This window comes from Zingiber officinale, chromosome 1A (genome assembly GCF_018446385.1).
Source record: "Zingiber officinale cultivar Zhangliang chromosome 1A, Zo_v1.1, whole genome shotgun sequence".
Taxonomy (NCBI): Eukaryota; Viridiplantae; Streptophyta; class Magnoliopsida; order Zingiberales; family Zingiberaceae; genus Zingiber; species Zingiber officinale.
Window position 1 is genome coordinate 191957735 of NC_055987.1, and position 12483 is coordinate 191970217.

Genomic DNA, 12483 nt, shown 5'->3' on the forward strand with positions numbered 1-12483 from the left:
TCCGTGCATCGATCTACTCTCAATGATGAGGCATGACTAGCCCTTGTTAATCATTTTTTCGCTCCATTTTCATCTTTCTTGGCATAGGAGCATGCCCATATCATGGGACATGACCAGAGAAGCTCCTTTCATCTTTCTTGGCCTAGGGTTCCCAATGAATATGCTCCAAAAAATATATACAGAATCAAACATTTCAAACACCATAATTCTTTGTTTTTTATAAAAAATAAGACACTGCATACAAAATGTTTGTAACATCAAACACTACCCACATGACATAAGCAATTGATTATAGACTTGCTACAATGATTATAGACTCACTAATTAATGGAGCTTGAGGGAGGCTGCCAATATAATCGGACGGAATTAGTCGCGTCGATGGTTAAGGAAATCGGACAATTCAGAATTTTTCTGAACCAATTTCGTTCCAAAAACATTGGCAGAAAGAAGGCAGAAAACTTGTGCGAATTTCTTTCATGAGACATTTGCGGATGGTAAAGCAATCGATTTCGAATTAGATCGGCATCGGTAAAATATATAGAATTTGGCGTCAAATGTGGAAAATCACAACCAGAAAGGCAAAGTACGTTGCCGTCGCCTAAGAAGATGATCAAGTCTCCCAAGTCCTTGGCTTCTACTCTGATACTTAGACTCTCATTATCCACCACCACCCTGCTGTCGCCTAAGGAGATAATAAACTCCTCTCCCAAGTCCATCGTTTTTTCTAGTCTTTTACTTGGCCTCTCCGCATCATCTATCACCCTGTGAACCTTGACAGACATGGCGGTCTTCGAAAGATTTTCATTGCTCTCCCTCCAAATACTCAAAAGATCCCCTCGAGGAGTCTCAAACAAGTAGTGTAGGTCGTCACGATGTAGTGCTCGATCGACCACTCTAAATCTGGGCATTTCGCCATGTTCAATTTGGGCCTCCTCGTCGAGATCACAAACATACACTTCTGAAAGTGTGCTCATATACAGTTTGCCTTTATGGAAGACCATATTTTCAACTAAAATGGAGTTCCTTAGCTCGAACCATTTCTCGTCACCGGAGCGGATAAAATAGATTCTCCCGGGACGATATTGTATGAGCGCGACGGTGTAGCCATCTCCGAGCGACGGATCAGCAGAAAGAATTGCTTTGAAGTGATGTTGTTCCATATACCAATCGCTATACCTATATGTTTCGACCTTCTCTTTGCTCACTGTTTTCGGCATCATGAAGCCGATTAGGCACCCTGCAGTGTTGCGGATGGGATGGGTGTCCTCGGAGGGGAGGAGGCGAGGGAGGTCGATCTGCGCGCCAGTGATCGGGTTCAGCAGCTGCACCTGGAGACGGACGTCGATCGTGATGATCCAACCGTGAGCAGAGCCGAGGAAGAGTCGGTCGCTTATGGGAGGGTCCGGGACGGGGATGGTGTACTCCCTTCGCTCGTCCAAGGCGTAGAAGGTGATGGCGGATGGGTCGCCGCGGGGATTGTCTTTAAGCACGAGCCAGGGGCTCTGCCCGCGGAACTTAAAGTAGCTTCCGCGCGTGGACAGATCCCGGACGGCAGCCGACCACGAAACACAGACGGCTGCCGAGCGGAGAAATTGAGGAAGAGAGAGTTTGGAGAAGATGAGGGAGAAGAGATCCAGCGGGAGACCAGCCCAGCCGCCGTCGTCAGCCATGGGAGGAGAATCTAAGAGAGGCGCTGATGTTCATGAGGCGGCGATGAGGCCTGGATTTTATGGTTATCTCAAGATTTCTTTCCAAATTTATTTTTGATAAATTTTAATTTATAGACTGTGCTATCCATTTATGAGATCGAAAGAGTCAAAATTAACGAAATAAATCAGTTTAATTATGTCGCGTGTTTTTTTTAAAAAAAAGACTGATTATTTTAATTAACTTCGTAATACCTCAACAATTTTAATTATTATTTAAAAAGACAAACACATAAACTAATAAATAAATATTTGTCCATTATTTAATTATTATTTAAAAAGACAAATGTATTAGGGCATCCATAGTCTTAAACCTCTTAAAGAGTTTTATGCCCATATCATTGTCACATCAAAAATTAAAAACCTTACTTCTTTTAAAAATCACTCTCTATTACCATAAAATCTCTCTTTTAAAAATTTTATTTTTTTAAAAATTCACTTTTTATCCTCTCTCCATTATTTTTTTTATAAACCTAGTCATAAGATTTTGATACAGATTTATAAAAAAACTATAAATCCCACCTATAAAGTGGGAGAGGGATTTATATTGAGAGATTTATAACATAAATTATATGCTATAAACCTCTCACTGCAGATGTGCTTAACTAATACATAAATTTTTGTCCATTATTTAATTATTATTTAAAAAGACAAACACATTAAATATTTATCAAATAACGCGTGCGCGCGCATCTAACCAAACAAAATTAAGCAATTGTACTTAAAACCTTAGGTTAGATTAAACAAATCCACAGAAGCTACTGCTCCCCAAAATATCATAATTTAGGTTAACAATACGATGAACTCTCATGTATAAGCATCACAAATGGGAAGCTTTAAAATTTGTTCAAATTATGACAGGACACCAAAACAAACATAGGAAAATATAGAATAACTCAGGTGCAACGTTACCAAAAATACAAGGAATCAAAATGATGCTCAACTAGAACAAAAAAAACAGTGAAGTGCAAACTCACCATGTTTGGAAGGTATGTACCAGTTCCCCTTGTTTTCGTGATATCATTAGAAATTAATGGGGGATCAAATAATAACTTGCGGAAAGTGCATGGTGGAAAGTGGACAAGATTATTTGCACCAACATTCGCATGCATGCTTTGCATATTCCGGGAATGCTTGTTTTGATATGGGGAAGGAGATGCATGGTAGAGCGATATTTGAACAAACATTCTTGGATTGCTACAATAAAGCTGATAATCACCAGAGAGGTCTGATAAATTATTGGGACGAGGAGTCGCATCACCTACTTTCCATCATCTGGGCGGTCCGATCCCCCATGCATTCGCATCAATTAAAGTGCAGTATTCAATGTCAACCGGCGGCATAGCGGACTGAGAGGTCGAGTGGACTGATCGTGTGGGCAGATCGACCAAGCGGATAAAGCAGTTGAAAAGGTCGAGCGATCGAGTGGTAGGGTGGTCAAGTCTCAGATCAGACCAAGTCACTAACCGAGCAGATAGGTCGACCAAATAGTGCGATCGAGCGGGTTGAATAGCCAAGTGTCCGGTCGGCCAGAGAAGCCGAGCGGCCGAGTGAGTGTGTAGCCGGATGAACTGTGAATGTGTTGCCAGATGGACAGAACAGTCGAGCGAGCGTGTGGTCGGATGAGCGGAATGGCCGAGCGAGCGCAGCCAAGTGAGAGTGCTAGCTGGCGACCAGAGAGGCCAAGCGAGCAAGCTGCTGATCAGAGAGGTCGAGCGAGCGAACGACCGAGCGATCGAGTTGGCGAACGACCGAGCAAGAAGGCGATTAGCCGACCAAGCAAGCGAGCGGCTGAGCGCTTGAGCTAGCGACCCACTTGGCCAAGAGGTCCAAGTCGAGCAAGCGAACGACCGAGCAATCGAGCAAGATTGAGGTATGCGATGGGCACAGTTTCCTAGAAACAGGTTCACCCCTACCTCCGGCTGTGCTTCGAGGTTTCCTTGGATCATCTGTTTTTCATGATACAACGGTTAATTATGACATGCACCAAATACTGGTGGTCACAGCGAACTGAGTGGTACCCGACTGTTATCACCATAGAAACTCCGTTGAGCAAGAAATGCACAACAAAGGAGGAGGGGAACGAAGGTGGAACTTCTGCTTCTTTTCTTTTTGTGGATGTCAGTCATTTTACCTATGATTAATATTGCGACCTCGACATATAGGAGCTCATATCAATGACAACGTTAATGATCGATTAACGATCATTACTCGTCGAGCTGTGAAACGCCAGCATTTCACTCGACCGTTTTGATTATCCATTAATCTTACTTTAATGCATCCTCCACACAAGCAGTAAAAATGTTTATGCTGCAAAATGTTAGTTGTTCTACTTGGGCAAATTTTGTCTTGACCGGTCCGACATTTGACGCATGCAGGTCGTGCTCGCACACGAGTCAACTTGGTTCAGTACAATCCGGACCCTGGATTTGCACCCCTCGCGCACCCACATATGAGAGAGAGTCTCTTCCATATTTATTTACATTATCAATGCATGTGAATCAAAATAAATCAACTAATATATCTTAATACTCTTAATATAAGACTAAAGTCGTATTCACAATGGAACAATTTCCACCTCTTCTTCGTTCACATAGATCCTACATATTGGTTCTATCTTAACATGAAAACAAGTGGAGTGCATGAAAAACTTTTCCAGATGTTGACGGCTTAAAACTTTCATATGAAGATCTTGAACCAAATACTCTTGTGGAATGAAGATTTGTAGCATCATCAATGGAATGTTTGCTCGTAATGTTTTCCTCAGAAACCAATGAGACTTCTAGACCAGTTCGTTAATAGGTGATCTAGCAGAATGCTTGCCATGTTATTTTGTTAATGTGCAATTTGTTGAAAATGTGAATGGAATAAAGAGATGGAAATGAAAAGACTATATTGTGCATGAGTTTTTAGTCTCATATTAAAAGTCTCTTGGCTTTATTATATTGGAACCCTAAGGTTGTTTTGATGTGATCAACAAGTTAAGTTAGGTCCTGTGATTTTTAACATTGTGTCTAAGTGTGCATGAGCACACGAAGTCAAGCAAAAGACGCAGCTAGCGAGAAGGACGACACGGGAGAGAGCCGACGGGCTCGGTGCATCGAGTTGCTGCGGAATAGTACGCGGGCAGACGGGAAGGAGGCGCGCGGCGTTTCAGAGGGACGAGAAGCCAGAGTGAAAGGTTGCTCGAGAAGGCAGGAAGTTGGGTTTGGGTGAGCCTTATTCCGGATGGTCGATATCACCCAAGCGAGCGGAGCCGGAGCGAAAGATCCGGACCGAGGCGAACGGAAGCGGAGGAGAAGACCCGGGAGGAAAATGTCAATGTTGTTGACTTTCCCTGCGCGAGGCGCCCGGACTAGTGGCGTCTAGTAGCTCCGTTGCACCCGGACTGGGGGTGCCCGGGCTCCGGGAGTCCGAAACCCAAAAACTATCCAGTTTGACGTGGACGTTGACCGTTACATCGGAGATAAAACTTTATCCCCTCCCAGGCACCTGGAACCCTTCCAGGTGCCCCGACCAAGGCTATAAATACAGTCTTGGCCCAAAAGCTATTCATTCATTCAAGAATTGTGTATTCAACACTTGTGCGCTTCCTTTCTAGTTTAGCTTCTTTCTTTTTGCACTTCACTGCTGTAAGAGGCTTTTCCGCCTGAAGGAGATATTCTAGTGCTCGATTCATTCCTTGGATTAACAACCTCCCCGGTTGTAACCAAGTAAAAATACTCGTGCCTCTTCTTTTACTTTCTTTCTATTTTTTTAATTATTTTGCAAGCTAAGTGTTCTTTTGAAAGTTTGAGAAGGATTTCTTTTTATTGTTTGCAGGGCTATTCAACCCCCTTCTAGCTGGCCCAACGGTCCCAACAAGTGGTATTAGAGCCAGGATGCTTCTGGAGGACTAACCTCCGATCGAAGCAAAGACGATGGTCGGACCGAGTATATACTTGCCGAAGTTCGAAGGGGAATTCGCTACCTGGAAAAAGTGAATGCAGGTATTTTTCAAAACTGACTTTGATTTATTGTTAATAATGGAATTCGGTTTTGTAGCACCGGAGGGCAAAGAAAAATACCAGTGGACGAAAAAGGAGCAGATTGACTACGTGGCAAATGACAAAGCAGAATTCCATCTGCTAAGCGTCCTTCCGCCACAAGAAGTTAATCGGATCGGCAACTACGACTCAGCAAAGGAATTGCGGGAAAAATTCCTTGAGCTGCACGAAGGGATGTCCGAAGTCAAGCTCGTAAGACGGGATCTACTTCGCAACCAGCTCACTAACCTGCGACTTGATGAAGATGAAACAATTACGCATCTGCACTCAAAAGTCAAGGAGCTTCACCGAGCTTTTGAATATCAGAGAAAATGTAAGTTACCGAGATTCACTAAGGTATGACTAAATTCGTTTCCAAGAAATACGAAATGAGCATCACTAGTAGATACCTTTTATATTTCTAATGACTTAGAAAAAATTACCTTGGAAGAATTATTCTCGACATTTGAAGTTCATGAATCAAGATGTACAGGTACGAAGGAGCCCAAGCACAACGTCGCCTTCAAAGCATCGTGAGACGAACCTGAGTTAGAGTTTTCCCTCGACGACGAGGAAATGGTTATGATGGTAAGATGTTTTAAGAAACTATGTAAGTCTAGAAAAACTAACCATCCGCAGGGTAGAAAGAAAAGGATGATCTGCTGCTACCACTGCAACGAAGAAGGGAACGTCAAAGACAACTGCCCCAAGCTAAGGAACAAGGACAAGGACAAAGGTAAGAAGCCTGTCCAAAAGCGCAAGGACCTAGGCTTTCCGACTTGGAAGTCCGAAGTCAAAACCGGACAGTCCAGAGACTATCGAACACTTCTTTTAATGTATTTATATGTGCTAACTTTGTTTTGCAGGGTATGTTTGTGTTTTGGGACTAACATGTCTTGCAGGTACAAAAGAATAAGATTTTCCCTCGGATGAACAGTATCTGAGGCGCCTCCCTGCAGCCTGGAGGTACCTCGGGTGCAAAGGGGTAAGCTGGCTGCAAAGTGGAGCTGGAGGTGCCTCAAAGGTGAAGCTGAGGAGCCTTGGACACTGCCTTGGAGTCGCCTTGGAGAGTTCATGGAGGCGCCTCCAGGCAGGATAAGCAGCAGGCAGTGAAGCTCATCGTAGCGTAGGAAGCGGGATTGAACTTAGCCTTTGAGGCGCCTCGGATAGGCTTGGAGGTGCCTCCAGTAGGCTATTTAAGGGGTCTCGACTAGCAACATTGATTCATTAGTTCAAAAGTGATCCATCTACAACATGCTGCTAACGAAAGGCTCCGACTAAGCTATGGCAAGTCCTCGACAACCCGGCGCTCTGATTTATTGTGCTAAGCTATGGCAAGTTAGAACCGGACAGTCCGAAGATTGTCAAATACTTTATTCATGTCTTTATTGTGCTAACTTGGTTTTGCAGAGTATGGTTAGTTTCTTGGACTAACATATTTTACATGAATCGAATTGGACCCTTTTACCTCGGATGAACAGTACCCGAGACGCCCTCCATGGAGCTTGGAGGCGCCTCGGGTGCATTGCTTAAAGACTCCGCATAGCAGAGCAGAAGGCACCCTCCATGGTTGCTGGAGGCGCCCTGGACGCTTGGTGGAGGGCACCCTCCATGGAGCATGGAGGCGCCCTGGACGCTGTATGGAGGACGCCCTCCATGGAGGTTGGAGGTGCCCTCAGGTGGATAAACAGCGAGTTTTGCGGAGCTTATCATCGCTGCGGATTCGGCGGGGTTGAGGGTGCCCTCCATGCTGTTGAAGGCGCCCTCCATGGTATAATTTTCTATTCTTAATTGTCGGTATAATTTTCGTTACTATTTTACATTGTACTTCAAAGTTGTAATTTTCTGAATTAATAGTGATTGCCCAAAGTAAACGCTCAACGAGCGTGGGCCTTGGAGTAGGAGTCGCCATAGGCTTCAAACCAAGTAAAAAATACTTGGTGTTTGCGTTTGCATTTGTTTATTTTTTCCGCTACATATTTTACTCTGTTCGATTGTCTTAAAAATGAACGTGAAAGCCACGAGCGCTATTCACTCTCCTCTAGCGCTTTTGATCCTACAATTGGTATCAGAGTGGGGTCGCTTCGACTTGATGAAACCACCATTCAAGCAAATTTTTCATGGTAGTTTTCAATTTTTCTGAGTCGATCAGAATCGATAAAATTATCGTCTTCTGATATGGTTTTATCGCAATCGAGTTTTCCTCAAAGTTTGTGCAACACCACTTGAGTTGACTTATTATTTTTTTTATTATCCCGTACTACTAATTCAAGACCAAGTCTTGGAACAAAGTTTCATGTTTTTTTTGTGTGTGCGAGATTTTTTTTATGCTATAATGGCTCATCAAAAAGGCTACAGCACAGCCCGCCCGTTACTCTTCTCCAGAGAAGACTTCGGCTACTGGAAGGGCCAAATGGAGTTCTACCTCCAAACCCAATTCGAGATGTGGATGATCATCAAAACCGACATCTCACTCCCACTCGACGGCTCGGGAAAACCAGTATCATGCGAGAACAGGGACGCAAGCATAATAAAGAAGGTTGAGGTCAACGCCAAAGCGATATGTACTCTTCAATGCAGCCTAACCAAAGAAGAACTTAACCAAGTCGGCCCGTTCTCAAGCGCAAAAGAGCTGTGGGAAAAACTGATCAAGTTACACGAGGGCACTTCCGACACTAAGGTAAGCAAGCGTGATTTACTTTTTAATAAATTGTATAACATCAAAATGTAGGAAGGTGAGACGGCTAGCCAACCTCACGCATGAATTCAAGATCTATTGACGAATTCAAGCGATCGAGCAGAAGGTGGAAAACCGCGATGTAATAAGGTATGCAATCAACGCGTTTCCAAGAAATACATTATGGGCATCAATGGTAGACACCTACAAAGTATCCAAGGGTCTTTCTTTAATCAAATTAGATGAACTATTTTCGGAATTTGAATTACACGAACAAATTAATACACGCTCGCTCGCCCGAGAATGGTATTGCCTTGATTGTAGGTATAAGCAGAACCCGCGAAGCAAAAGCAAAACACAGAACTAAACCCAAGTCTGAAGAAGAATTGAACTCAGAAGACAACGAAATTACCGCCGAGATCGTAAAACTAGTTCGGAAAATGTGCAAAAAGAAGAAGGTAAACCAATCGAACACAAAGGCCAAGTCTAGAGTTACCTGCTATGACTGCAACAAGAAGGGATACTACAAGCTGGAGTGTCCGAGCTAGAAGCAACGAAGAAGGAAAGTCTTAAAGGCAACGTGGTCCGAGTCATCAGAAGAGTCAGACGAAGAAGAACACAAGCAAGCAAGCTACCTCGCTCTACCAGTACAAGCATATGTGGCCGAAACTGAATCTGAGTCCGAGTCAGATATCGAGAGCGAATCAGAAACCGAGTCCGAGCGAAGCCACGGATCCGTATCCACTTCCGAAGGACCAAACCCCATTGTAAGTTCTTTATTCGCCGGTACTCAAGTAGACGAGCTAGAAAAATTAGTTTCATATTTGTTAAAGAAATTGGTCAAATCCAACGTCTGAGTCAAGTCACTCCAAAAGGAGGTAACAACCCTTAAGGAAGCGACTAACTCGAGCTCTTTGGCTGAACCAGTTCAAATTGAAAGTTCAACTCAAGTCCAACAACTTGAGGAAGAAAATTTCAATTTGAAAACTCAAGTGAAAGAACTCAAGGACATGTTGGAACGGTTTATTTTGGGTTCCAAGAACTTTGATCTGATTCTTGGAAAACAAATAGTCGTTTACAATAAATCCAGACTTGGATTTAAGCATAAACATAAATACAGATCATATTTGTCAGTTATAAATAGATCAAATAGAAAATTAGTCAAAGCATGGGTCCCCAAGTCGAACTTCGTTAATTGAGTTGGACTTGGTCAATATTGGATCCCCAAAGATCAAATCCACTACCTTGATAGACCCTATCAAGGTTATGATCAAAGGGGAACCAATAGAAAGACCATTTTTATCAATAGATAGATTTGTTTGATGCTTGCTTTACAGCTTTTACTATATCTGCTTAGATTAGGCTAGATAAAGACCTAGACTTGATTTACACTTAACTAGTTAGACCTATGAGTTGGTGTAAGGAAATTAAATATCCAATTTCTTTGAAAGACTTTGTCTAGAAGTGGTGGATGATCCCATAACCAAGAAGACCTAGTGTCTCGCCACAGTTTGGAAGTCAATCATTGAAATAGATATTTAATTGACTAACTGTAAAATCTAAGTCTAACTCAAATAGAAATCAATCCTTAAATGATAATTTAATTTAAAGATAAAATTAACCATCTCACAAAACCTATAAGGTTTCCTGATTGATAATTTAATCTGGGTGAGATGGACTTAGGTAAAATTTAGAATAAATCTTAATCACTTAGTTAATCTAAATTTTAATTAATAAATCTTACTTAATTTCTTAATTAAAAATCTTACTTAAAATCATAATTAATGTCAAAATCTTAATTAATCTTAATTGAAAATTTTAATTAATTTCAAAATATTATTTAAAATCATAATGAATTTCAAAAATCTTGATTATTTGATTATTAATCATAATTAAATTATAATTATTTTTAAATTTCAAAAAGTTAATTATTATTAAGTTCTAAATCATAATTAAATTAATTTCAAAATCAGTATTTAAAAAATTATAATTTTCAATTCATAATTAAAATTCAAAATATTAATTCTAAGATTTTCAAAATCTTAAGTATCTGTTAATGATAATTAATTTTCAAATCATATTTAGTTTCCAAAATCTTAATGATAATTAAATTTTCAAATCATATTTGCAAATTATAATTTCAAGCTTAATTAATTTTTAATATATTTTTACAATCTTCAAAATTTTAAATGCTTACTTATTTGAAATTCAAACTCACTGAAAATATAAATTTATATTTCAATATTTTTTAAATATTGATAAAATTAAAATAGAGTTAACTCCATCTCACACGTACTCATAAGATGAATATGCTTGACAACCTAGAATGAGTGAGATAGAAAATCAGGAAAATAGAAAACTACCTTGAAAATTATTAAAATAGATAATGTCTTCTATCTTATTTACATCCTTGGACTTTAGGATCCTTGAAAGAAGCCAAGTTGGTTTGTTTTAAAATAAAATATCTTTAACTTAAAAGTTTTTTTTAACCTTCTATTCTTCAAGCTTATCAAAATATTTTTTAAAATGGAAGGTTTCATCACAATATTCTTAAAAGTAAAGTATTTTTTTTTAAATCTTTTTTAAGTCGAGTACTTTTAACCAAGCCCTTTTCAAAACCTTTATTAAAACTAAGTTCTTATCAAAGCTAAGTTATTTTTTTGTAAAAAGCTAAGATAGTTTCAAAACTTAAGATTAGCTAAGTTTTTTTTTTACTAAGTATTTTTCAAGGCTAAAATTTAGCTAAATTATTTTTTGAAAAAATCTAAGTGTTTTCAAAGCATTTCTAAACGTGTTCCAAAGTACTTATTTTTCAAAGGCTAAGTTTAGCTAAATTTTTTTTTTAAAAAAAAAAAAAGAAAAGGCTTAGTCACTTTTAAAAAAAAACTTAAAGTTTTGCTAAGTTTTTCTTGCAAATCTAATATTTTTCAAATAAGAGCTAGCTTTTAGGGGGAGCTAAAAATTTTTCTATCTTTACAATCTTCTCTCTACTTAGTATTATTTTTTGATTTATGTCAAAGGAGGAGAGAAAAGAGTTAAGAAAAGTTAAGCATTTAAACATAATGAAAAGGATCATAAGGTTCCTTTTGAATTATTGTATTCATGCTCATGTTTTTTTATATATTACTTAACTTTGAACCGTGTTGCCATAATAAAAAAGGGGGAGATTGTTGGTGCGGAAAGCATCCGATGATCGAACCTGTGTTTTGATTATGTCAAAGGGTTCAAAGTTAGGTTGTCTTGTTATCTAACATGTTTGAATGAGTTTGCAAGAAAGTCCTAAGTATACTTAGGCAAAAGTCCTAGCTACGGTTAGGCTAGTGGAAAATCCTAGGGGGTGGTAGCACTAGGTCCTAGGGGGTGATAAACGTAGGTAAAGAAAAGTCCTAGCTGCGGTTAGGCAAAGGGAAAACCCTAGGGGGCGATAACCTTAGGTCCTAGGGGGTGGTAACCCTAGATGAAAAGTCTTGGCAGATCGAGAGCTTCGGGCAAAATCCTAGGGTGTGGTAACCCTAGGTTGAAATCCTAATGTCGCGAACCGGATGGAAGATTGGACGGGTTGTGGAGCAGACGTCCAGCATGAAGACTAGAAGCTTCGGACGCTGAGCAAAAGTCTAGTTGGTCCAGAGGATCATCTGCAATAGGTAAACTCTCATGAGTAGAGTAGGTGAGGGTGTGTTCCCCAGTGAGGGAACAGCAGACATCGGTTCGACCTAGGGTTTCCGGAGGTGAAATCTGAAGTCAGAACCGGACAGTTCAAAGGCTGTCAAATACTTTATTCATGTCTTTATTGTGCTAACTTGGTTTTTCAGGGTATGGTTAGTTTCTTGGACTAACATATTTTGCAAGAAGCGAATTGGACCCTTTTGCCTCGGATGAACAGTACCCGAGGTGCCCTCCATGGAGTTTGGAAGCGCCTCGGGTGCATTGCTTGAAGACTCCGCACAGCTGATTAGAAGGCGCCCTCCATGGTCGTTGGTGGCACCCTGGACGCTTGGTGGAGGGCGCCCTCCATGTAGCTTGGAGGCGCCCTGGACGCTGTATGGAGGGCACCCTCCATAGAGGTTGGAGGCGC

The 12483-nt window shown here is 40.7% G+C and overlaps 1 protein-coding gene across 1 annotated transcript; it reads right to left on the reverse strand.

The window, feature by feature from the left end:
- Window positions 1-320: 320 nt before the first annotated feature.
- LOC122008864 (putative F-box protein At4g22180) lies at window positions 321-1670 on the reverse strand. The gene has a single exon (XM_042564756.1). It carries the CDS (start codon window positions 1668-1670, stop codon window positions 321-323), a length of 1350 nt encoding a protein of 449 aa, XP_042420690.1.
- Between the last annotated feature and the right edge of the window lie 10813 nt (window positions 1671-12483).

Excerpts from the sequence above, each read along its gene's own strand:
- LOC122008864 (XM_042564756.1), bottom strand. The coding sequence starts at position 1,670 with ATGGCTGACGACGGCGGCTGGGCTGGTCTCCCGCTGGATCTCTTCTCC.